Here is a 23,784-nt window from a genome sequence, read left to right on the forward strand (position 1 = left end):
TGTACAATTTGCTTGTCTCTGAAGAAGAGCCCACGTCAACTGATTCTTTTCCAACAGAAATTTTTTCTCCATTTATATAATTTTTTTTTCTTCTTGGTCAACCTCTCGAGTGATGCTGTAATTCAATGCTTTATCCCCACACCAGGGTTTGCTTTCCCCGGCTCGCGTGGTGCCGAAGAGGCTCCGACTAGAAAGCCGGGGTTCGGCCTCGTGCCGAGTGTCTCCACACAACTGAAAGGCTTAAAGAATGACGGGATGTGATAGACAAGGACCATTGAGATAGCCCTGAACCAGCTAAGTCATAAAATGACCTCACTATCCCCACATTGCAGTGCCGAAGTTCTGCCGGCTGGACGCATTGAACTATGAAAAATGCTCTCTTCACTCTCGCGCAGCATTGCTAATGTTCCTTTCGGCTAGTCCATCGTCTAGTATACTGGTTTTTGCTCTGGTTCACCATCAGACCATGAGGCATATTTTCCTTCACGCCGATGACGGCAACCACAGCATATTATGATCCACAGTCAACAAAGCAACTTTATCCTCAACGGGCGCTTCCAAGTGCCTGTTTCAACTCCTGTGTTGTGTGCAGGTGACCTCATCTTCATTTCGCCCTTAATTACGACCCGTTACTGCTAGGATATGGTAGTAAGCCGGCAAGAGAAGGGATAATCTGACCGACAATTCTTCTGACACATTGCAACATGAAAGAGACAGTCGATAGATCTTTCGTGTAGAAAGCAATGTATGTCTCGTCAGTCATGATTTGACATTTTCCAAACATAAAATCTCCGAGGGACAGCGGACTGAGTCGCCGGGCTTTCCGAATTGCTCAGTATTGATTCAGCCAGTCTCAGCCGGTCCGGTCGGAATTGTCAAGCCTCCCATGGGGAAAGTCTCCTGCCGACACTCGGAGAAAATACATGGGCTGTTGTTGTTCCCCGTGGAGACCCCAGTTCAGGCAATATGTTGTCAATTTAGCCCCGCGGATAAAGTTGGGGGTGATTGTTTACCCGCTCAGAGTATGAATATCTTGCCGTCCACTGTACACGTCGATGTCAAGTCCATTACCAATCGTAACCCTAACAATACTTTTGAACCCTATAAATTATCCAAGAGAGAGTATGTTCCTATACGTACGAAAACAGAAACGGCTCCGAATACCGAGATATGAACCCCACATCTGACCAGTTCCGACTTAGCATTTCGGCCAGCGGCTCCAGCCGATCAAAGTATTTGGGTGAATATCAGGTACATTTGTGTGGTTCCTACTAACTACATCATGGCCTGGTTAATACTTCCGCAAGCTGAGTCGCTCACTCATGTACTTGCACTATGTCCATGGCAGTCTTTCTACGAAGACGTGGGAGATGGCCAATGAACTGATCATGTGCTTTCGACAATAATATCTGCGATATGAAGCAGAGGAACTCATAATATAACCTATCGAACATAGTCCATTATTCGATTATAGCAAATCACTAGACATTCGCTGAAAACTGTCGAGTATCATCTTCGACAAGCTGGACTTCGACCTTCATTCCCCAGCCATCTCTCCCCCCAACCCAGTTCTTCCTCTTACCCACTTTACGGATCTTTTTCAAATCCTGCTCTAGTTCTTCCTTGAGCCTAGCTGGATCGAATGTGACTTCTGAACCAGCACTTTCAATTCAATACCCCATTCATTCTTTCTTTTCCCCAAGTCACTTGCCCATTGAGCAGTTGGAAGCACACAGGGCGCGCAGGGTCAACTGTTCCGGTGGGATATAGTTGAGCAAGAACAAATCCCAGCTTGCCTAGATATCTTACCCACCATACTTCTTTGGGGGTGAGAAGATTTTGTAAGCGCAGCTTGAAATCACGCTCTCGTGGTGGAAGTTCCCCTCCATACCTTTCCTGGAGCATCAATGCTAACCGTGCGCGATCAGTATGTGGGACGCCATGTGTGGATGACAAGATAGCTTTGCTGATGGAGTATAGAGCAGCTGTAGAGAGCATGGACAAATGCCTGGATGACATGCGAGCTGATTGAGCTGGGAAACTGTCTTTCCTGAGTTGACGAGGAATGGCAGCGAGAATCAGGCACGCGATCATATGGGTTGTGTAGCAAGGCTAGGGCACTGATTGCCTTGGTGGCAGCGTTTGCCTTAAGCCTTTATTCCAGAAAGTGTCGTTTCAACAGACTGTGGTTTATGTTCGATTTCGATACAATAGAAGTAATTCTCGGGATCACTACTACCAAATCCCCGGAAAACGGTCCTTCATCAGCCATCGACCGTTCCTCTGCGTTCGGATTCCAGAGCATCATTTTATCAGCCATGTACTTCAGCTGCATTAGAACTGATATAGCGGTTTTAATATGACCCAGTTTTTAAGTTACTTTTATAGCATGGAAAGGGTGCAATGAGACTTGGGAAATTTTCCTTTTACAAATTGCGTATTGCTCGATCCAGCTCAGTTTCGACTGCCCCAGAGATAGTAGGTATCTCGGCAATATTATCACGCCCTCCACCTCTAGCATTTATTGGTGCTGTCCATCCACGCGAATACTTGGACCACAAACATTGATAGTGGCTGCTGCTGGGTCTTCGTCATCCGCTAAACCTACCTCGCTGTGGTGTTCCCTCCAATTATCGGCTGAATATTAAAGAGAGCCTCTGCTGCTTTCATCTTGTATGCAGCATAGCCCCCTGTACTAAGCCGGCATTTTGGTTTCTCTGCTCTTCTCTAAATTACGATCATTCCAAGGACTCCTATTCTGCGATCAAATACAATTTGAATGCCTTCTCAGAAGAATAGGTGGTGCAGATTTGGAATGCATGCGAGTTACATGCAGTCTAGGGCTGCGAAAGCCGGAGGACTAATAATGGAATCAGCATATATATTCTTTCGACCCGAGGTTGGAGCTGACAATTCTTTTCATAATCTGTCAGAACACACTATAGAACGAGATCCTCGGCTTCGACCCCAAGACCATGACCCTCTTCCACAACATATATTGTTTTTAACCTGTCCCAAGCCATTTCTGGCATCAAAATGCTCCAATTGTGGTGAGTCTTGTTTGTGCAGGTTATGTCTTTCTACTGACAATGTCGCTAGCTATCGAACCCAACTGGCCCAACGACCTCTGTTAACCCAAAGCTTAACAACAGCTGTATGCACTATCTTGCCTCCCCAGCAACCTTCTGCTAAATCTTGTATAGGGCCTATTCATTGCCGGTGATGTCCTGGCACAGCAAGTATTCGAACGAAAAGCTGAGCCCCATGATTTCACGCGGACAGGGCGGATGGGTATCTACGGTGGAGGTGAGTCTGAACAAGGACGCTTTACTTTTACTTTCCTGTGAAAATTAAGTCACACACAATGTCCAAATAAAATAGCCACATTTGCCCCCTATCGCAGCTACCTGGTTCAAATTCCTCTCCCAAAAGATCATGCTCAAAACGACTGTCCAAACCACTATCGCCCGAGTCGCCATGGACCAAATACTCCTCGCTCCAATCGGTATGTCAATTTCTTTTTTGTCTCAACGTCGGCAATGGAGTGGAAGGATCCCGTCAAGAAAGCCAAGATGAGTCTGTGGCCGACTTATAAGGTGAACTGCCTGCTGTGGCCATTTGTGCAGTTTACAAATTTCACGATGGTACCAATGCAGCATCGGCTTTTCTTTATAAATATGGCCAACTTAGGTAGGTGGTGTGGAATAATTCCGACAAACTTGCTGGGTGCTGACTTTTTGAAGGGTGGAGTGGGGTGTTGAGCTCCATGAGTGGTGAAGAATAGGGCTGCATGCTTTATGAATTTAAGGGTAGAAGGTCTGGAGTACTACGCAGACTACGATATGCTTCGACAGCGATAGAAAATGTACAATTCGCATTTACCAGACCGTCGCCGTTTTCGGCAACCTCCCTCGTTCGGGTTTAGCGCCGCTGTCTCGCGCACCTGATGCGGTTTAGTGTGTACTAGATTAGGTTTAGCCCAACACGCTATACTATGAAGGGAACTGCCGCCTGTCTCCGCCTTCACATCGTCCGCTGACTATATAAGACCGCTGGTGCGTCGCTTGACGTCCACTTCTTCTCATTTCCTTTACTTCCCTCACAAACGCCGCCTCCGGCTCCCCATCATGTGCACCGGATCAGACCGTTCCGGTTCCCACCATCTCCACCCATCGGAGATGACCGCACAACAACAAGGACCGCTCCGCCTTCGCCTCCTCACCGTGAACATGCACCTGTGAAACCGCCAGGCAGCCATAAACCGCCTCCATGGTACGAACCACTGATCTTACTGGACGACACAATATGATCCTGCGGTCATCGCATTATGACCTGGAGGAACGCCATTCAAAGGAGTTCTGCTGGCCGGCCCATGGTTGTGTCCAGCTAGGCGGCAGTGCTTGCTCCGAATCATCCAGCGTCGACAAGTGTTACCTCTGCAAAGCAGCCAGATCTGAACACCAATGGCAAAAATGCCGCATTTATGCCGCTCTTCCTGATAATGGGTCTTTGGGAATTCGTGTTGCATCACCCGGCTAGGGCCTAGAGTTGTTGAGCCATTTGGCTCACTGACAAGTGTTACTTCCGCAGAGTCAGCCGAATTTGAACACCAATGGCAAAAATGCCGCGTTTTTGCCGCTCTTCCTGACAGCAGGCCTTTGGGAGTTCCTGTTGCATCACCCGACCAAAGCCTAGAATTGATGGGCCGTTTGGCGCATTTTCTGATTTCCTCAAGTGGGAAACTGATACGCCTGATTGGTTACATTCAGGATTCATCGTGTTGGGATATTCTGTTGCGATCCTGCGATGTTCGGAGCCGTTCATACTGCTAGCAGTCCGACTTGGGCTGATTCTCAGAGGCAATTGTGTGCGCAGTGGATCCTGCGTTGTTTGATTGCATATCTCTACTATTGGATTTTCCACTTATTGATAGGGTTGTACTGAGGTGAACTTGTGATTATGGATGTAAATGGCTGGGTCACTGTTTTTATTTTCCACCGATCAGCATGCAGGTCGACGGATTTTGTGGTCTGTGGGCTGTGTGCCATTGTGACTGGAGACCCCCTCCATAAAGCCATCACTTTGCATCCCCATTGCACACGCTTTCTGTCAACGGCGACAGATTTCAGTTTAAATTTCAATTGTCGTCACTATCGCCCTTTGTCGGTTCTACACGTTCAGTAACCCCGGCCGTGAGGCCTTTTCACAACTAAACAACTCCGTATGATATCAGTGAGGCATCAATCAGGCATCAGTTGGTATTGTTCGGTAAGGAACCTCTATATTCCGACAGTTTCACATATCAATTCTGATTGGAGAGTACGGATTGCGCTCCACGATGCAGGCTATGGAGAGACTCCACACCTCGCGGCTAAATACAGCCTTGTCGTTTGCCTTGGGAAGGCTGTGTAGACGAGAAGAGTGCAGTCTTGTAGTGCTACCCCGCACCTAAGTGGCTCAGAGCCTCAGCCCAACAATGTAGCTGAATGTTGTTGTGTCTTCGCCTGATTCCAGTATTTAGCAAGTTCTCCTCTTCGCCAAAGAACCCATCTTGGCCTTGAATGAAATTTATTTAGCTTTTGATGCCGTTTGAGCAGGTAGGGACCATTTTGACTTTATCAGAAGACCTGGCTAACTAAACATCACTAATCAAAGTTGATCAGTTTGTCACTCCGCTCCATCCTCTGAACAAGCTTCGATACAACACACATCATCCTTTCTCGCAGTCGACTCTAGAGATGGCTATTGAGCTTCGAACTCATATTGACTACACTGTGGGATGGGTTTGCGCGCTGCCTAAGGAATTGATTGCTGCAGCGGCAATGCTCGATGAAACACACCAAGACCTCCCCAGGCAACCTAATGACCATAATTCTTATACTCTCGGGCGTGTGGGGGTGCATAATGTTGTAGTGGCGTGTTTGCCAAAAGGCGAAATCGGCAACAATAATGCAGCAACGGTCGCAGCTCGGATGACCTCTACTTTCCCATCGATTAAATTTGGCCTGATGGTCGGTATCGGTGGCGGAGTGCCAAAGTCTGTCAGGTTAGGTGATGTGGTAGTCAGCACCCCCACAGACGAGTTTGGCGGAGTAGTACAGTGGGATTTTGGCAAAGCTCAACAGGAGGGTATTTTCAAACGCACAGGAGCATTGAACCGTCCTCCTACGGAGCTACTCTCTGCGCTGACGAAAATTGAGAAGGAGCATACAATGAAAGGTTCTAAGATACCACAGTATCTTAAGGACCTAGAGACCAACTGGCCCAGACTTGCGCCGAAGTACACCAGGTCTGAGTTATTAAAAGATGTCCTCTTTAAAGCAGATTGCAAACATATTGAGAACATCAACACTGAGGAGAGCCAAGAGAAATATGATGATGGTGAAGAAGATGAAGAAGATGAAGAGGAAGAAGAGGGAAATTATTGCATTCACTGTGATCAAACCAAAATTGTCCGCAGAAAACCGCGGGACATGCGCGTGCATTATGGCCTTATTGCATCTGGCAACCTGGTGGTCAAAGATGCGCCGTTTCGGGACAAGATCAACAAGACACTTGGTGGAAAAGTTCTCTGCTTTGAGATGGAGGCGGCAGGTCTGATGAATGACTTTCCATGCCTTGTTATCCGAGGTATCTGTGACTACGCAGACGCGCATAAGAACAAGAACTGGCAGGAACATGCAGCGGCTGTTGCAGCAGCATTTGCCAAGGAGCTTCTCTTGTTGGTACCAGCGCAGGAGGTGGGCCAAATGCCTACAATCAAACGTGAGTGTCCTTGATCTCCTAAACGCTTAGTCTTTCTATATCATCAAAAATTTTGAAATGTGATTGGCTGAATAGTTGTCAGTTAACGCAAAGAATGTATTCAGTCTTCAGTGCTAACAAGCTGAGATTTCATTAGAATTGGAATGTCAACTTGAAGGAGTGTCCAATGCCGTCAGTGAGATTCGCTCTCATCAACGAGACCAAGAATATCAAACCATTATTGATTGGCTTACGCCAGTGAATTATGCCACTCAGCAAAATGACTTCATTGCCCAACGACAAGAAGGCACTGGTGACTGGGTGTTAAGATCAAGCGAATTTCAGCACTGGCTCAAGCAGACCAATCAGACCCTTTTCTGTCCCGGGATGCCAGGAGCGGGTAAAACCATTATCACATCTATTGTTGTCAACCACCTCCATGCTAAATTTCAAAATGACCCTTCTATTGGCATTGTATATCTATATTGCACCTTCCAGCAGCAGCAGGAACAGAGGCCAGTTGACCTTCTTACAAACCTCTTAAAGCAATTAATCATGGGACAGCCTACTATACCTAACGCTGTGAAGGATCTTTATGACCAACATAAACCTAAACAAACTCGTCCTTTGCTGGATGAAATCCGAAGTACACTTCACCAAGTTGCAGCTTTCTATTCAAGAACTTTTATTGTCATTGATGCACTGGATGAATGCCGAGCTGGTCATGATGGCCGTGATATGTTCATGCGAGAGATCTTTAACTTTCAAGCAGATATTAAGGCAAACCTTTTTGCAACATCACGATTTATTCAAGAAATTGAGGCAAAGTTTCAAAAAGTCATCAGACTTGAGATTCGGGCTGATGATACAGATGTGCAGAGGTATTTACATGCTAAACTACAGAATTGCCCTTCTTTGATTTCACAGAACAATTCTCTCCAGGAACAGATTAAAAACAAGATTGCCAAGGCAGTTGACGGAATGTATGTACCATTCTTGGGGGAAATTGGGTTAATCAAGTAAACTAATACTAGCCAGGTTTCTGCTCGCGCGGCTCTATGTTGATTCCTTAGCCTGTAAGACCACACCTAAGGCAATAAAGGGAGCACTTCAAGAGTTGGAGAACACTTTTGAGGCAACAAACGACGATAGAAGGTCAAAAGCATTAGATGATGCTTATGAGAAAGCTATGCAGCGAATCCAAGGTCAGGTACAAGAACATCAAGAGCTTGCTAAGCAGGTTTTATCATGGATTTCCTGTGCCAATAGACGTCTGACATCTGCTGAACTTCAACACGCCATTGCCGTTGAGGAGAATGCATCTGAGTTTGATAGGGATAATATTGCGGATATAAGACTCATCATCTCTGTATGCGCTGGCCTGGTGATTGTTGATAAGGAGAGTGACATCATCCGTTTGGTCCACTACACTACACAAGAATACTTTGAGCGAACTTGGAAATGTTGGTTTCCCAATGCCCACATTAACATGACGAAGGCATGCGTCACCTACTTGTCATTTGACGTTTTCAAGGCAGGATACTGTCCAACACAGGATGCTTTGAGAGAAAGGTTACAGTCACATGTTCTTTATGGTTATGCATCAAAAAATTGGGGATACCATGCAGGCAAATTTTTCATGAAAGATGAAAGGTTGATAATGAACCTTCTTGAGGACACTGCTAAAGTACCTGCCTGTATCCAGGCTATGCTATACAAAGGATTCTCGTCTACCTTTGTAACTGAAACTAAGATGACAGGTCTGCACCTTGCAGCATATTTCGGACTTTGGAACCTCGCGTCCATTCTGCTTGGCAAGAATCATGATATTGAATTTGAGGATAAAGATGGCCGGACTCCGCTCTCATTTGCAGCTGGGAATGGGCAGGAGGCAGTGGTGAAGCTGCTGCTTGAGGAGAATGCCAATGTCGAATCTGAAGATAAAGATGGCCGGACCCCGCTCTCATTTGCAGCTGGGAATGGGCGGGAGGCAGTGGTGAAGCTTCTGCTTCAGCAGAATGCCAATGTTGAATCGGAAGATAAATATGGCCGGGCCCCGCTCTCATTTGCAGCTGGGAATGGGCAGGAGGCAGTGGTGAAGCTACTGCTTGAGAAGAACGCCAATGTCGAATCTGAAGTTAAAGATGGCCGGACCCCGCTCTCATTTGCAGCTGAGTATGGGCGGGAGGCAGTGGTGAAGCTGCTGCTTGAGAAGGATGCCAATGTCGAATCTAAAGATAAAGATGGCCGGACTCCGCTCTTGGGTGCAGCTGGGAATGGGCGGGAGGCAGTGGTCAAGCTGCTGCTTGAGAAGGATGCCAATGTCGAATCTGCAGATAAATATGGCCGGACCCCGCTCTCATATGCAGCCTCGAAAGGGCATGAGGCAGTGGTGAAGCTCCTGCTTGAGAAGGATGCCAATGTCGAATCTGCAGTTAAAGATGGCCAGACCCCGCTTTTTGTTGCAGCCCGGCTGCGGCAGGAGGCAGTGGTGAAGCTTCTGCTTGAGAAGGATGTCAATCTGAAGATAAAGATGGCTGGACTCCGCTCTTTGTTGCAGCTTCGAATGGGCATGAGGCAGTTGTGAAGCTGCTGCTGGAGAAGGATGCCAATGTCGAATCTGAAGATAAATATGGCCAGACCCCGCTCTCTGTTGCTGCCTGGCTGGGGCATGAGGCAGTGGTGAAGCTCCTGCTTGAGAAGGATGCGAATGTCTAATCTGAGGATGGAGATGGCCCGACCCCAGTCTTAGAGTCGGCGGAGAACCGGGATTCAACAGACCAAATGTTCTGATGGGTGCAGTATCCAGTTCAACATCCAAATTGTATGTTTTTGGCCCTTTTCCGCTCCAGTTAGAGCAACTTCCATCATTCCACCTTATCTTCGATGGAGTGGTTACTCTATGTTAAGTTCACTCAGCGGAGAATGGAGGACACGTAGCTGGGTGTCAAATCTGGATTGTAATGTCCTGGGGTACGAGACAATTGCTCTAGTTTCTTGCCGTCATGCCCCTATCTCTTCTCAAAATATACAATCATGATAGGGAAAGCCTATCAAAGCCGTTGAAAAGCCGACAAGCGTCTGTCAGTATCATCCAGGACATGTAGAATGGAGAATGGAGGAGAAAGAGAGAAGGGAATTAGAGGTAAGCCTAGAGGTTCCCAGCTTTGATGCATTTAGCATCCTATTGGCGTTTGCAGATGGCCGTGTACATTTTCTACTAAGGTTTAACTATTAGTTTATAGAGGGTTAACTAGTGATGGTTGACCGCGCTTAACGTGTAGCTTAAGCACGGCTGAGCGGACGGGAAGCCCTGTTTTCCACACCATATGGTCGTATGCACCAGCCTTAATTACCAAAGAATATGTGCGTTATTACTTCTCATACTTACATCGAGCATGGATGGAGCCAATTATACGCTGCCTCTGGTACTTCAATCATCGTACACAATCACCACAACTGAGACTGGAGCGCCGAAATGATATTGCCATCAGTGTGTTGAATCTGGAGAAGAAAATAGAAGAGTAAATCTATCTACAGAAAAGGGGCTTTTATTTCTATCTTGTGTGGCCACGCTAGGTGCTTTCTTTGTTTTGTCGCCCGGATGGCGGCGTTTGTTGATATCAGCCACTGAGGCAGCATTGAAGCCTTAAGCCGTCACAGCAGCTTAGACTTGACATTTCTAGTAGCTATATAGGAGACGACAGCGACCCTGAAGGGAGAAGAAAGGCAGTTTATCTGTGGTAAAGGGGGTTCTTGCCGAGAGAGACGCTCAGATTGATGTGGAAATTACATCTGAGCCAATTTCAGCTTGGCGAGACGTGCATGACCACCTAGTTTAGATAGGAATCTCAATCATTTATTATCTACTAGATTGAGCCCGTGACAGCAGATTTTTTGAGTTTCTTGCCAAGCTAGAGGTACAGATCATACTATATTCACTGGCTTGTTAAATGTCCAGAACATCAATGGTGAATAGAACATCATCTGATGTCTCAATCTCAATGGTCGACATCCCCGGCAAGACATTACCGCGGATTATTCTCTCTCCCAACACGATCTTCAGTTGCTTGGCATCTTGATGAAGTCCCTTCGTAGTGATAAAGCTGGGTTTTCCAACTGGAATGACTCCCACGCTTTTCCCGATAATGCCCCCATCATGTTCCTGTACCAAGATCTGATGATGACCTGGTTTTAGAAGGATCGACAGATTCTGACTTGTGATAAGGAAAACCCTTCCATCGGCATAGGCAGGTCCAGGCTGGAATACGTACAGATAGTGGATCTGTCTGAGTCCATGATCGACGCGGCCACCAAAGTCACCGAGGATAGCAACATCCATATTGGCAGCATAATTTGAACGCACCCAAGACAGCGCTTTGTCCAGATCGTAGAAGTTTTGGTCAGGTTCACAGATCACTCTTGCAGGTTTGTCCAAGCTCGTAAAGTATTGCTTGGCAGGTAGGCGTAGTGAGTCCAAGTCACCAACAATTGCATCCAAGCCCACCTACCATAGTTACACTCTGTCTGCTGCAATTCATGCTTGGAGCTACTCACATCTTGATCCTGCAAATGATATTGGGTAGATTGTAGCAAATCATATAAGCGATTTGCCCCACCATCGGCTGCAACTCGTACTTGAGCTATAATGTGATCAGTCCGGTAATCTGGCTGTCTATATCTCCCATGACCATCATACCATTTCTCCACAAAGACTCGAATAGCCGGCCGGCCCTGAGAGGCTGGTTGAGGACAATCAACGCAAACTCAGTATTATTCGGCCGTTGGGACTCAGCATCATGCAGGATATCGATGAGGCGCCACTCGAAGCTAGCGGTCATAGTAGAAGTACAGAGCTTATAAACTCGGGACGATAGTGGGAAAGGTTAACATTAAACATAGGCTGAGACAACTTGATGAAATGTCTTTAAAACAAAAGGGTTTGAAATTTATCTTGTTTCTCAACCGTCTGAGAAAGTTTACTAAGAACATTGACAAAATAATAGTTAACGTAACGCACTAGCGAGCGGTCACTACAAGTGAGGGGCCACTTCTGCTCCCAATCCTCCGTAGCTTCTAACTGAAGCCATTGGACCCAGAACTGTCTAATAAATCAAGGGCTTTAACTGAGTAACAAGTAACCTAGTACGCCGAGTACCTTACGGCCGCGCCAGCAGAAATAAGGCGAGCCCCGCCGCTGAAGATGCTAAATGATTATGCATATGTTGTTTTGAATGAGATTCTCGCTAGCTCGGAAAGCTAGCTGGAAACAGTGAAGTGAAAACTACTGTACATGGTTAAGACTGTGGGGCCGAAGTCAAGCAGGTGGACTGCCAATAGATAAAGTTTTCGGAAAACTAACCACATCTGTATTAGAGGCTTTTGGTATTGACCTTTGTTGCTGTTTATAGTAAATCATTGGTCGGCATGAATTGAATCACCCATCCTTCTTCCTCGCCCTCCCCAACACCCGAACTTTACTTGGTCTTGTCGTATTTAAAGAGCTGCTTTTGGCGCACAGTCAAGCTGTTCGAACAAGCTAGCGTAGAAATTCCTGAGTATCCAGCCATGCGCTTTCCTCGGACCTCGGTCCCTGCCCCTATGGACTAATCGGTGCATCATGTCGTGCCAGATGATTGTGCTCACGTCTTCCTGAAAATGGAATCCGTCAACCCAACTGGCTCGTATAAAGATTGTATGGCAAAGTCACAGTCGCAGGCCCGGAGATGTCAATATCTTATAAATTTTTCTTCTAAACTCGCTCGTAACATGAGTAGACACGTTTCATCACTCAATAGCAGTACCTGCGAGGTGTCAAACAAAGCTAAAATCATTACAAGAGCCTTAGAATTCAATCTGGACTAGGAGATTAAATACTACACTATGACTTTCTGTCAGCTTGGCAGGAATAATGTCCCAATTAACAATAGCATTAGACAGCAGTGCTAACTTTTTTGAAAGCTGTCAGAATAGCTTCTTTCTGATTCAATGAGATCCAATCTAATGTGACATCCCCACACAAATCACTCCCAACCTCCTTGTCTGTCACCCATAGAAATGCCTTATGCTCCCTTGAATCAAGTGTGATATCCAAATGATCCTCATTCAAGCCATCGACCACTACCAGGAATGTAAATATCTTCCATTTGCCCCTTCTAGGATGACTGCTGGACACGGGAATGCTATCCTCCCATTCAAACTCGCCAAGCATGGTCGAAATAGCTGATGCCCGTAGACTAGTTTCCTCTCTGAGCTCACGGACAACGCATTCAATGATTGTTTCACCATCGTCTGCCACACCACCAGGTACCTCCCATAGATCAGGGTAATCGTCGTCAGCCACACGTTGTATGAGTAGCACTCGGTCTTGATGAATTATTACGGCTGTGCCGAGGACGCCAACGAGTTGGTCAGAAGAGTTCTGCGATATATAGGTGTCCACAGGAATTTCGTAGGATTCAAGTGCTGGAGCAATATCGTATGCGCGTAGAGATTGTTGAGCGGCTGTGGGAGGATCCATTTTATGGGACATGGCAGAGTTCAACAAGAGTTCTATGTGATATGTTCGGCTTGTAGTGAGAGCGGAATTTTTTTTTTTTTTTGGCTTTATATCTATGTACACTTAGTGGGGCTCGTGATGCGAGCGGTGCGATGTACTCCCGACGCTCACCGGTACGGTTCGTTTGCCCATACGACATCAACACACCACTCTGGCAGGACACAGAGGATCTGTGCATGGCTTTTGCCCCTCAATCTCTGGAATATGAGGCATTCATGGAATAGAAGCTCATTACGAGTAGCCTTTGCAGCACATGGAACGGAACGGGCTAGACGCTCCCACCACGGGTCTTGAACACAATGATTCTCATACTATGAACGGCTGATTTGCATGGGACGATCTAATAACTTCTAATTATGAGAAAGGCGGAAATTGCACACCCAATGACCACATTTGCTTCGCTCCACGGAAAAAGGAGAGGATATCTGGAATCTGTGCCGTTCTGGACTACCGGCCTCCATACGAGGTCGTTGTTTGTGCTTTATCCTCTGGGCAATGATGAGCTTCTTGGCTATAGGCGTATCACCTTTGGTTAATTAATTGTCAGTTTTTGTTGCTCGTGACCTCGGTCAATTAGCTGGCATGTCTACGTGGTCATTTATGGATAGGTAAATTCTGCTGATCCTCTGTTCATATCCTAAAATGTAACTATTGACTACCCTCGATATATTGCACGAGTGGTTTCTAGAAGCGGTTGTCAATAGATACATTCTCATCCAACCCCTACCTTTTCCAACGAAATAAACGTAAAAAAAGCAATGCAATTCACCAATAGCTGCTTTAGACAAGTATTCCTTGCGTCGAGTAGTAGATCCACTCAGAACCACAAAGCAACATCCTCACGGGGTAGGGGCATGTTAAGCTGCATAGGACTCATCCGAACTATTAGAGTCGTAACTACACGTATCGGTCGGCGTGCTAGTACCCCAAACTTGACGATCAAGGGTATGAGCGTGCTGGTTAAAGCGACACGGCTTGCCACCCGTGCACCCAGGTTTCTGACACATATGACCGAGATAGCATTTGCTAAGCCGGCAGTCGGGTCCACTCGGACATACATGCTGCCGCATGATATACCGCATGACCTCGATCAAACTGTCATCGACGTTACTGTGGTCAAACTGACAGCTCAGGTTGCTGCATTCGCCGCCCAGGTGGTATTGGTTGCAGAGCTTGTGTTGTTTGGCTCGGCGGGCGTATGCGTTCCATTCTTCGTTTGTTGGTTGCGAGATGGCAGTGTCGATGCGCTCTCCGTTTTTGTTGACGTGGATTAGAGGTTCCTCGTCCTTGCTTGAAGGGGATTGGGGCATTTTCGTATAATGCTTCATTTCTCGCACGGTACTTTGGGTGTTCGACTTGTCATCTTGGGGTTTAGAGATTTCGTGTTGTTGTGGTGTTATATGTTGCTTAGTACATTCGTTGCCGTATTTGCAAATACCCTGAAGCCAGTTAGTCCATGAATCAAAAGAACGATTTATAAAAGTGGCGAGGCAAGTACCTTTTGGAAGAACCAGCAGACTGCCGATTTTGGTACTGCTGATTTAGAAGTAATCGGTTCAGGGCCGATGCCAAGTGGACTCGACATGAAAACAGAGGGTATTTCCGAGATAGACAGCCCCAGAGACCTGAATTCCGGATGGAATGATGGACCCTTAAGTAGGGTGATACGGTCAGCCATGCCGCGGTAGGGCATTAGGAATGAAAGGTAGCCAACATCATGGCAGCCCGCGAAGAAAATATGTTTGCACTGATTAATATCAGCGAATAGGCGGAACATTTCTATCCATGTTAGTTTCAAACTCGGCCAGACATAGAAAACCGACTGTACCTCTAATCTTATGATCTGCTCCTTCTTTCTTATCACCCGCGTCGATAAAATCTGCCAAATCCTGCGAGCGAGTAAAGCTCGCTGCAAATCCAGCAAGTGAACGAGCCTCATGCCCGACGAGCCCAGCGCGAGCCAAAGCCTTGGATAAACCCAGGACATTGGCATAGATGCGTATCATGATACGGCACTGCTCAGCTTGGTCCCCAAGCCGGTCATGGAGTAGTTCTTTTACACTGTCAGTCATACGCCGTGCAGCTGTGATCCCACCGTCATTGCGGCTTCTAATAAGGTCTTCATGAAACTATTCCCGTCAGCCACAACACCTCTCGCTGTCTGTCGAAGATATACGCACCGGATATCCGTCACCATCCACAAGCACCAGAACAAAGGGATTCCGTTCCTGCCCCCTAGCCATCTTCTTATACTTCTCCCGCGCCTCTTTCTCCTCCTCATAATCGCTCTTCAGCAGGTTATAGCTCTCCAGCAACGAATTGAAATTATCCAGCAGATTACTCAGATTTTCATGATGGCGCCGGTTCTCCTGGCCAACAGTACGCAACTTGCCGGCCAGTTGCTGAATATCATGGTCCCTGAGCATCGTTGATGGTATGTAAGCAGATATGAGGCGCTATGCGGGGAATCTCTCTCTCATAGGGAAGGACGATCTCCTATCCTATTGACCCATACGTCTTATCTATCACAGGGAACAGGTCCCTTCTAGGAGACAGGGAGGAAGCTTTAAGAAGACAATCGATGCCAGTTCGGCATCGCAGCCAGTGAATAGAGGTTCTTTTGGTCGGTTGTGTTTTTGTTGCTGTGCAGTGAAAAGGAAATCAGTTTGCTGTGTATAGAAGGCGGTGTAATTCATGTCCCCGCATCACGTGGTGTCAGATGACAGCGAACATGGCCACCTTCCTAATTGGGACTCTATTCGACAACCCTATGAATGGTCCTTTATCCTGCCGTATGCAATGCAACGAGTGAATATAGACAGTATCGGTGTAGGAGATACATGTATTACGTGCTTCAGCTTAGCTGAAAAGAATGTCACTACAAGGTTACACAGAATGTCAATTGTATCATCCAGTTTCAGCTATCGTTTGTCTCATCAATGCGCAAATAGCTTAGCCGCCGTACCCTGTGTAATCCATAAAGACCACAGTAAATCAAGAAGACTTCTTAGAGCCAGAAACCCTCGACTTCAAACCCCCAGTCTCATGAACGACCAACTCATCCCTCTCCCACATCAGCTCCACAGCGGCTCCCACGGGACTCGCAACAACAGACAGCAATGCAACCTTAATCAACAGTCTGAGACCACCAGCCTTACCGAGGATCGCGCGGTGTGCATTACGATGCAAGCTCAGTGCCCAGAGCAGAACTCCCGTAGAACCAATGACATAGTCCCATCGGAGAAAGACGTGCACGCCAGCACCAAGTTCGGTGATCTGTAATGTTGGCTGGGCCCAAGGCAATGGAAGCTGGAAGACATTCAAAGGGTGAAGGGCATCCGCGAATTCCTTGTTGAAGAATCGAGGCTCCAAGATCGTGAACAGAGAGATGGTCCAGGGGATCAAGTGGTTGATGGCAGTGTTGGCGAATGCAACAGCGTAAACCTTGCGGAGGGAGCCGAGGGTTGCACGGCCGCCGTCGATGGTCTTGTCGTTGCTCACGAATGGCGAGAAGAGGATGTGCGCGACGGTAGTCAGGATGGAAATGTACAACGGCCAGGGTTGCCAGGCTGCGATGATAATCTGCTTCACGTCCGTGGTGATGGTTTCCGAGAGAGGGGCGATAAGTAGCAGGCTAGGGACTAAGTAACCGATGATGAAGACGTAGGGGATCACGTTCAGGACAGCACGAGGAGCGCGGATGCTCTCTGCATTCGGTCTGCTGGCAGTGCTAGAGAAAATAAGGTGCAGACCGGCGTAGAGAGGTGCCGCAAAAGCGAAAGTCAACGTTTGAGCGAGGATACCGAAAATGAATGGGCTGTTTGTTTCAATGCAGGTCAGCTACTATTCGCATGTTATTCGCATGTTTCCAGAAGGAGTGGGCATACAACGCAGCAATGGTCCAAGCATTCCCTTTCCTCCACGACTCAACAGTGAGAAGCATCCAAGCAGAGCCAAACGTTCCGGCAAATCCAAGAGAATGCAGGGTCAAGGTAGGCGTGCTTCCGTCGGTCATCGGCCAAAAGAAGACCGTCAGCACCGTGAGCAGCCGGTCAATGGGCTCGATGCCCGTATAAAAAGTGCGAAGAGGATCATCACGTCCGGGTAATGTCTTCGATGTAACGGATTGCAATGCTAAATCACGCGAACCATTGATTTGGGCAAAGTAGAACGCAGCGTACAGCGTCGAAACGCCGAGGAGGGGAAGCACGAGTTTCATCATCTTGTCGTTCCTATTGATAAAAAGTTCTGTTTAATTCGGGGGATCCTGGGTTATTATATGTCGGCTGGAAGTATCCCCGGCCTATCATGTTGACCCGAAATGGAAAGTCTTGCGACAAACGCAGAATGCGGCGGAACGCTGGATGATCGCCTGTGTAGTACCGAGCGCGATCACAATTACCGTGGAAACACCTTACGTTACTATAAAAAAAGCGTTGAGGATTGTAATCACAGTCAAAAATTGTTTACATATGTATTGCCATTGCCGAGGTTGAGACACCAGTCTGACATTGCTGGTTACCGTCGGAGGATCGTTCGGTAGATCTCTCTCGGGACCGGGGAGATAATTCAGACCGTTCATAGAGTGAAAAGCCTGGACATATTGTATGTTGACTTTTCACTGTCGCAGGACCGCACCGCCCGAAGGTCTTGCGTAAAATCGTATTGCTCTACGTTGGTCACATCGAGCACCTGGTAATACGCGACTGCCTTCCTTCCATTGGCGTCGCGATAATTGGCACCAAAGCGAACATTGACCGGTTTTGTATCACGGCGCACGGAAGTATAGAAGCGGTTGTAGCAGCCGACAACCTGCAATGGCTGAAAGTCCTTGCGCCTCATCATTGAGAGCCGGTTGATCATAAATATGTCCTTCGCGTAACAAGAAAGTCGGTCGAGATCGTTAGCCTGGCATTCGCGACAGCTCGTATCGCCCTCCATATCTGATCAAATAAGAAACAGATTTTTCAGGTTAGGCATGACAGGTAGGACATGGTCTTTGATGTATCGATGAGATTTTTGTGTGACCGAGATCGATAACTCTTCCAGCTGGGGCATCTTGACGACGACCTCGGATAAGTTATCAATAGCTCTGTTGGAACCAATCCAGTGTACCCGCCCAGACGAAGCTTCTTCCAACTTGGCCGAATCTCTCGCAAACTCTCGCAGTGGGTAGGTGGTATGTTCCTCTTGGTCGTCAACGTCGAGCAGGTTCCGTGTTGTTTGAAAGTAGTTTTTGATCTCAAAGCTTGTCAGGCTTTCCCCCAGTTCCGGAAGCATGATCAAGGCTTGCATATTTGGCGAGAAAGTATGAACACTCAAGTGACGGAGGCTGCTCGCTCGTTCAAATACCTTTGGATCTATCAAATTCGTGTCATCGAATGAAGTGTCGGGGGCCAAGGTACACAGATTCTCCAGTTTAGTCAATCCGGGTAGATAGTCCCATCCGTAGTGCTCCGACGCGCCATTGATTTTGTATGGCATTTCCGATCATCCTAGATACAAGTCGGCCAATCGCAACGGAGGCAGATTGCGCTGTTGTTTCTGCTTGTATATTCAATGGCCGTATAAATTAAACCGGGGTCCAGATCCTCATTCGAACCAAAGTACAAGCGGGACAGGCGGAGAGAAGACAGCTCCGGCGAGGCCAGAGACGTTTCAACCAAGCTGGCGACAAGAGGCATCACTTCACGCAGCCACAAAGAAACCACGGACATGAGACACAAGCTTGCGGGGTCATGAAAGTAGGTAGCACCCAAGGGACGTAACCCATCGACGCTGTCTCTATCGTGAATTCGCTAAGCGTCCCCAGTTGTACAAGTGCCTGCATCAGCTCCATTCCACCGGCGCGGAGATATCACAGATATTTCCACCGTACAAGAGTGCAGGGGTGACTACTTCCCTTATGAACGAGGAAGTATTTCCGGTAAGCCTGAGGACAGGCCATTAGCCACGAACGCGTATAGAAGGGGGTTGGGACAGAAGATACCCAAATTAACGTAATGATTTTAATTTAGGTATAAGCTTCATAATACTCGATGTCCTACATCTGCAGATACACCTACATTCAAAGATGCTCTAATGGCGGAGAGCCCCAGGACCAGACGCTTCATGAACCGTAGATGGGAATTTTCCGGGAGGTTGCTGGGATTCACTAGGCTCTTCTCCGTGACTTGTCTAAGCAAATCTCGCGATATAGCACAGGTGTAAATATTTGTTGGAAGCGCCTGGATACACGACATAGGGAAGCTTGGGTGGACTTATGAAAGATGTTTTCTCCAACTAGCACAAGCAATTCATCGGGGAAAAATTGCAGCGAGACATGTGCCTGGACTAAGTCCGAGACTTTTTATTACCGGCATTTTTCAGTCGATTGCTTGTGCGTTTCATCTTCCCTGTAGAGCGAGCCATGTAGTCGTGACACTTGTGGATAGAGAGAAAAATGAAGAAAGAGCATCAAGGGGTCCACGCAGGCGGTGGACTTTAAAAAACTTATGGCTCTTGAAAGGCCTGGAGTTCTAAGCGGGGAAATTCCTCCGTGTTAGATTTGAGCTGCAGAGATAAATAGCCGTGAGCCAGAGCTATCATGTGAGAAATCGTGGATATGCAATGGTGTGTTTTCATGTTGATACTGCACCGCCATATCGACCTACATGCGCCATATAAAGCCACAGTATCACGTGTGCTACATGACTCCTAACACGGTATTCAACTATCTGTTGACACACGTAATTAAGCAAGTGAATAACCTCAAAGCGCGGCTCTCGGAAGCTGATCCAACACGGCATAGATCTCCCTAACATACGCCTCAGACCGATCATTCCCGATTGTCCCACCTCCCATCCGATTCATCGCATACGTGATAGTCGTCTTGCGATCCAGATCCATAATCACCATTGAACCACCCCATCCACCCCAGAAACACAATCTCCCGTCCGGGATCCAATCCACCGTCTGCCGCGCGGGCAATGCGAACCCAATTCCGAACCGCACATGTACTTGGAGTACGAGATCGGGGCCGTTCGATTGTTCGCGGAAGATGAGGTTGATGGTCTCGGGGGAGATGATGCGCTTGCCGTCGACTTTGCCGTTGAGTGTGATGGTTGAGAGGATGCGGTTTAGTGCGCGCGCATTCGAGATGCCGTTTCCGCCGCCGAGTTCTGCGTTACGGAAGGCTGGGGTCGTGACGTGTTCGGCGAGGACGGGGGTTCCCTTCATTGCACGGAGAGGGAGGCTATTCGGGTCAGATTTGAACTGGACAGGAGGGGCTTCGGGCTTGGTAAGGTCTGCGATGCGCGGATAGTCCTTTTCCTCCGCTCCTAGTCGGAAATCTGCGTTCAGGGGTGTCGCGAGTTCATCGCGGATGAACTGGCCCAGAGACTTTCCTGATACCCGGCGAACAAGCTCGCCAACCAGATGGCCCTGGCTGATGACGTGGTAGCCCGATGCAGTACCGGGTTTCCACCACGGCGCTTGGCCTGCCAGTCGCTCCGTAGCAGCCGGTACATCGTACATGTCCGGGTACGGTTTTTCCCATGCCGGCACTCCCGCCGTGTGGCTTAGGAAATGTCGGACCTCCACGTCTTCCTTGCCATTGGCTGCAAATTCGGGCCAGTATTGTGACACGCGAGCGTAAGGGTCGAGAAGTCCGCGATCGATGAGGAGGAGTGCTGCGAGGTTGGTGACACACTTGGAACTCGACCAGACGGGCACAATCGTGTTTTCGGTCCAGGGTTTCGTTCGCTCTTCGTCGGTGTAGCCTCCCCAAAGATCAATGGCGTTGGTGCCGGCGATATTGACGCAGATAGAAGCGCCGAGTTCGCTGCCGGAGGAGATCTGGCGCTCGAAAAGCTGCCGGACGGAGTTGAAGCGCGGATCGCAATGGCCATTGACCGTCATGTCTGCTGTATGGACGATAAGAAGTGAAGAGGGTATATCCAAACGTGGATGCGAATGTTGTAAAGTAGTACCTGTTCAGGGGCCATGGTCATTAATGTACATCCGGAGCTTTTGTTTTTAACTGGTATGCGGGGCAGTGCAACGGGACCGAGGCTCGCGACCATCTAAGAGATCGCCGGTGCATAACTAGCAATTGAAACCTCAAAATTGAAATCTGAGCATCCGGAGTAGTATTTTAATTGAACCTGTGCCTGATTCCCGTGGTTCTCTCCCGGGCTTGATTCAATGACACCATCACTATCCGGTTGTGCCTTCAGACCTTTCCGGTTATGGTATCATGGCATCATAGCCAGACGGAGGCACACGGATGCTGCCAACCAAGCACCTGGTATATAAACATAATGGCTGCAAAATCACAAAACTCTTTCTGGCCCAATAGACTACGGGGACACCATGGATCAACAACTGCAGCATTCCACGACCAGGAACGATTTCTCCCCTTCATCTTCGAGCTCGCTCAATCAAGTTCCGGAGCCAACACCTATCAGCCGGCGTCCAACACAGGTCGAGCTTTCGCGTACCGAGACCTCTCAGCTGCATCACCAGTCGACCGTCAGATCGAGGAAAGCTCGCGCGCCTAGGGACGAGTGGCTGCCGTTCGGAGACAAGGAATTTCCGCCAGACCTCCCGGATCCTGAGAAGTATGTCGTGGACTTCGCTGGCGAGTATGATCCGCTACACCCGCACAACTGGCCGACATGGAGAAAGTACGTTCTGTCGCATATGTATACCAGGAATACTACTGACGATAACGGTTTAGAATCATGCAGTCTGCCATTCTCACCTACTCGACCATCACCTCCTCCTTCTGCAGTGCGATCTTCTCCTCTGCAGTAGGCTCTGTTAGCGCTCAATTCGGAATCAGTACCGAAGTTGCGACTTTGGGCATCATGCTCTATGTCATGGGCTTCGCATCAGGCCCTGTACTCTGGGCACCAGCTTCGGAACTGTACGGTCGTCGGTGGCCGATGACTATAGGCCTATTCGGCCTGAGCATTTTCACCATAGCCACCGCTACCGCTAAAGATGTGCAAACTATCATGCTGACGCGCTTTTTTGCGGGCTTCTTCGGCGCCTGTCCGTTGGCGATTGTCCCTGCGGTGTTCGCGGACTTGTACAATAACAAGTATCGGGGTGCGGCAATTGCTGTGTTCGCTATGGGTGTCTTTGTAGGCCCTTTTGTGTCTCCATTTGTTGGTGGCTTCATCACGATGAGTTACCTGGGATGGCGTTGGACGATGTATATATCAGCCATCATGGGCTTCTTTGCGACTGTGTTGCTGCTGCTGCTTTTCAGGGAGACCTATGCACCGGTTGTGTTAATGGGGAAAGCAGCCACTTTGCGCCGACAGACCCGGAACTGGGGTATCCATGCGAAACAAGATGAGGTTGAGGTGGATCTCAAAGAACTGCTTACAAACAATTTCAGTCGGCCATTTATGATGCTCATCACCGAGCCGATTGTGTTCCTTGTGACGCTATACACATCCTTCATCTACGGACTTATGTATGCCTTGCTGGGCGCATATCCGGTGGTGTTCCAGGGAATCTATGGAATGAACTTGGGTGTTGGCAGTTTGTCCTTTATCGGCTTGATCATTGGTGAACTTCTGGGAGGAGCATTTACCCTCATGGGACATCCAGCTTATGTCAAGAAACTCCAAGCAAATAACAACATGCCGGTTCCGGAATGGCGACTTCCAGCAGCCACTCTCGGCGGGACTGTCTTCACAATGGGTTTATTCTGGTGAGTCCTCGGCCCCAAATAAGAAAGGTATTGAACTAACGAGTATCGCAGGTTTGGCTGGACCGGATTCACAAAAGACATCCACTGGATGGCCCCAATAGCCTCCGGAGTTTTTGTTGGATTTGGCATCTATGTCATTTTCCTCCAGTGTTTCAACTACCTCATCGATTCCTACCTTCATCTGTAAGTTCGAACGTTCTTCTCGGGTATCCATCATCCACTGACAGGACCAGTGCGGCATCTGTCTTCGCAGCCAACACCATCCTTCGGTCTGCGGTCGGTGCATGTTTTCCTCTCTTTTCCCGGCAAATGTTCCAGAACTTGGGTGTCCAGTGGGCAGGCACGTTACTGGGATGTCTGGCGGCCATCATGATTCCGATTCCCTTAGGATTCCTCTTTTATGGGCCGGCACTGCGAAAGAGGAGTCGTTTCCAGCCGCCTCAGGCGGTGTTTCACGAGAAGCATTGAATGGTTTTATATCATTTCCGCAAGCATGTGCATCGTGTTGTTTCGATTTGCCGTCGGCATGGCGATTGATTGACATACTGTAGTTAGATTGTTGATACTGGAGCATCAAATTGCATTCTTATGGATCATACAACCCATTCCGCCATGTAAAATCGCATACTGAGGCCATGTAAGCTCCCAGGTGTCCTTTTTAGATACCCATCGTCTGAAATGGAAGGTTGAGGTCGTTCGAGAATCGAGGCTGACAGGAAAGCAGAGACAAACATGCAAATAATACAAATAATGCAAACTGTTGTACAAACGAAAC

At 48.1% G+C, this 23,784-nt stretch overlaps 9 protein-coding genes across 9 annotated transcripts; 3 read left to right on the top strand and 6 right to left on the bottom strand.

Moving 5' to 3' along the window:
- Positions 1–5,738: 5,738 nt before the first annotated feature.
- On the top strand, positions 5,739–6,882 carry ACHE_41018S (5'-methylthioadenosine/S-adenosylhomocysteine nucleosidase family protein; the record flags this gene model as incomplete). Its single annotated transcript, XM_043279281.1, has 2 exons — positions 5,739–6,765; positions 6,848–6,882. 2 exons carry the CDS (start codon positions 5,739–5,741, stop codon positions 6,880–6,882), a joined length of 1,062 nt encoding a protein of 353 aa, XP_043136976.1.
- Positions 6,883–8,497: 1,615 nt separating this feature from the next.
- On the top strand, positions 8,498–9,331 carry ACHE_41019S (ankyrin repeat domain-containing protein; the record flags this gene model as incomplete). Its single annotated transcript, XM_043279282.1, has 1 exon — positions 8,498–9,331. The coding sequence occupies one exon, from the start codon at positions 8,498–8,500 to the stop codon at positions 9,329–9,331; it is 834 nt and encodes a 277-aa protein (XP_043136977.1).
- A 1,362-nt stretch (positions 9,332–10,693) lies between these two features.
- ACHE_41020A (uncharacterized protein) lies at positions 10,694–11,585 on the bottom strand (the record flags this gene model as incomplete). The annotated part of the gene is made up of 3 exons (XM_043279283.1): positions 10,694–11,251; positions 11,302–11,387; positions 11,444–11,585. The coding sequence occupies 3 exons, from the start codon at positions 11,583–11,585 to the stop codon at positions 10,694–10,696; spliced, it is 786 nt and encodes a 261-aa protein (XP_043136978.1).
- Positions 11,586–12,676: 1,091 nt separating this feature from the next.
- On the bottom strand, positions 12,677–13,264 carry ACHE_41021A (NUDIX hydrolase; the record flags this gene model as incomplete). The annotated part of the gene is made up of 1 exon (XM_043279284.1): positions 12,677–13,264. The coding sequence occupies one exon, from the start codon at positions 13,262–13,264 to the stop codon at positions 12,677–12,679; it is 588 nt and encodes a 195-aa protein (XP_043136979.1).
- Positions 13,265–14,160: 896 nt separating this feature from the next.
- ACHE_41022A (uncharacterized protein) lies at positions 14,161–15,729 on the bottom strand (the record flags this gene model as incomplete). Its single annotated transcript, XM_043279285.1, has 4 exons — positions 14,161–14,742; positions 14,802–15,082; positions 15,132–15,432; positions 15,484–15,729. The coding sequence occupies 4 exons, from the start codon at positions 15,727–15,729 to the stop codon at positions 14,161–14,163; spliced, it is 1,410 nt and encodes a 469-aa protein (XP_043136980.1).
- A 568-nt stretch (positions 15,730–16,297) lies between these two features.
- Positions 16,298–17,525, bottom strand: ACHE_41023A (uncharacterized protein; the record flags this gene model as incomplete). The annotated part of the gene is made up of 2 exons (XM_043279287.1): positions 16,298–17,120; positions 17,191–17,525. The coding sequence occupies 2 exons, from the start codon at positions 17,523–17,525 to the stop codon at positions 16,298–16,300; spliced, it is 1,158 nt and encodes a 385-aa protein (XP_043136981.1).
- A 725-nt stretch (positions 17,526–18,250) lies between these two features.
- ACHE_41024A (uncharacterized protein) lies at positions 18,251–18,598 on the bottom strand (the record flags this gene model as incomplete). The annotated part of the gene is made up of 1 exon (XM_043279288.1): positions 18,251–18,598. The coding sequence occupies one exon, from the start codon at positions 18,596–18,598 to the stop codon at positions 18,251–18,253; it is 348 nt and encodes a 115-aa protein (XP_043136982.1).
- Positions 18,599–20,053: 1,455 nt separating this feature from the next.
- On the bottom strand, positions 20,054–21,202 carry ACHE_41025A (serine hydrolase domain-containing protein; the record flags this gene model as incomplete). The annotated part of the gene is made up of 1 exon (XM_043279289.1): positions 20,054–21,202. The coding sequence occupies one exon, from the start codon at positions 21,200–21,202 to the stop codon at positions 20,054–20,056; it is 1,149 nt and encodes a 382-aa protein (XP_043136983.1).
- A 453-nt stretch (positions 21,203–21,655) lies between these two features.
- ACHE_41026S (MFS transporter) lies at positions 21,656–23,477 on the top strand (the record flags this gene model as incomplete). Its single annotated transcript, XM_043279290.1, has 4 exons — positions 21,656–21,969; positions 22,023–23,009; positions 23,061–23,192; positions 23,243–23,477. 4 exons carry the CDS (start codon positions 21,656–21,658, stop codon positions 23,475–23,477), a joined length of 1,668 nt encoding a protein of 555 aa, XP_043136984.1.
- Between the last annotated feature and the right edge of the window lie 307 nt (positions 23,478–23,784).

The sequence above is a fragment of the Aspergillus chevalieri genome, chromosome 4, assembly GCF_016861735.1.
Source record: "Aspergillus chevalieri M1 DNA, chromosome 4, nearly complete sequence".
NCBI lineage: Eukaryota > Fungi > Ascomycota > Eurotiomycetes > Eurotiales > Aspergillaceae > Aspergillus > Aspergillus chevalieri.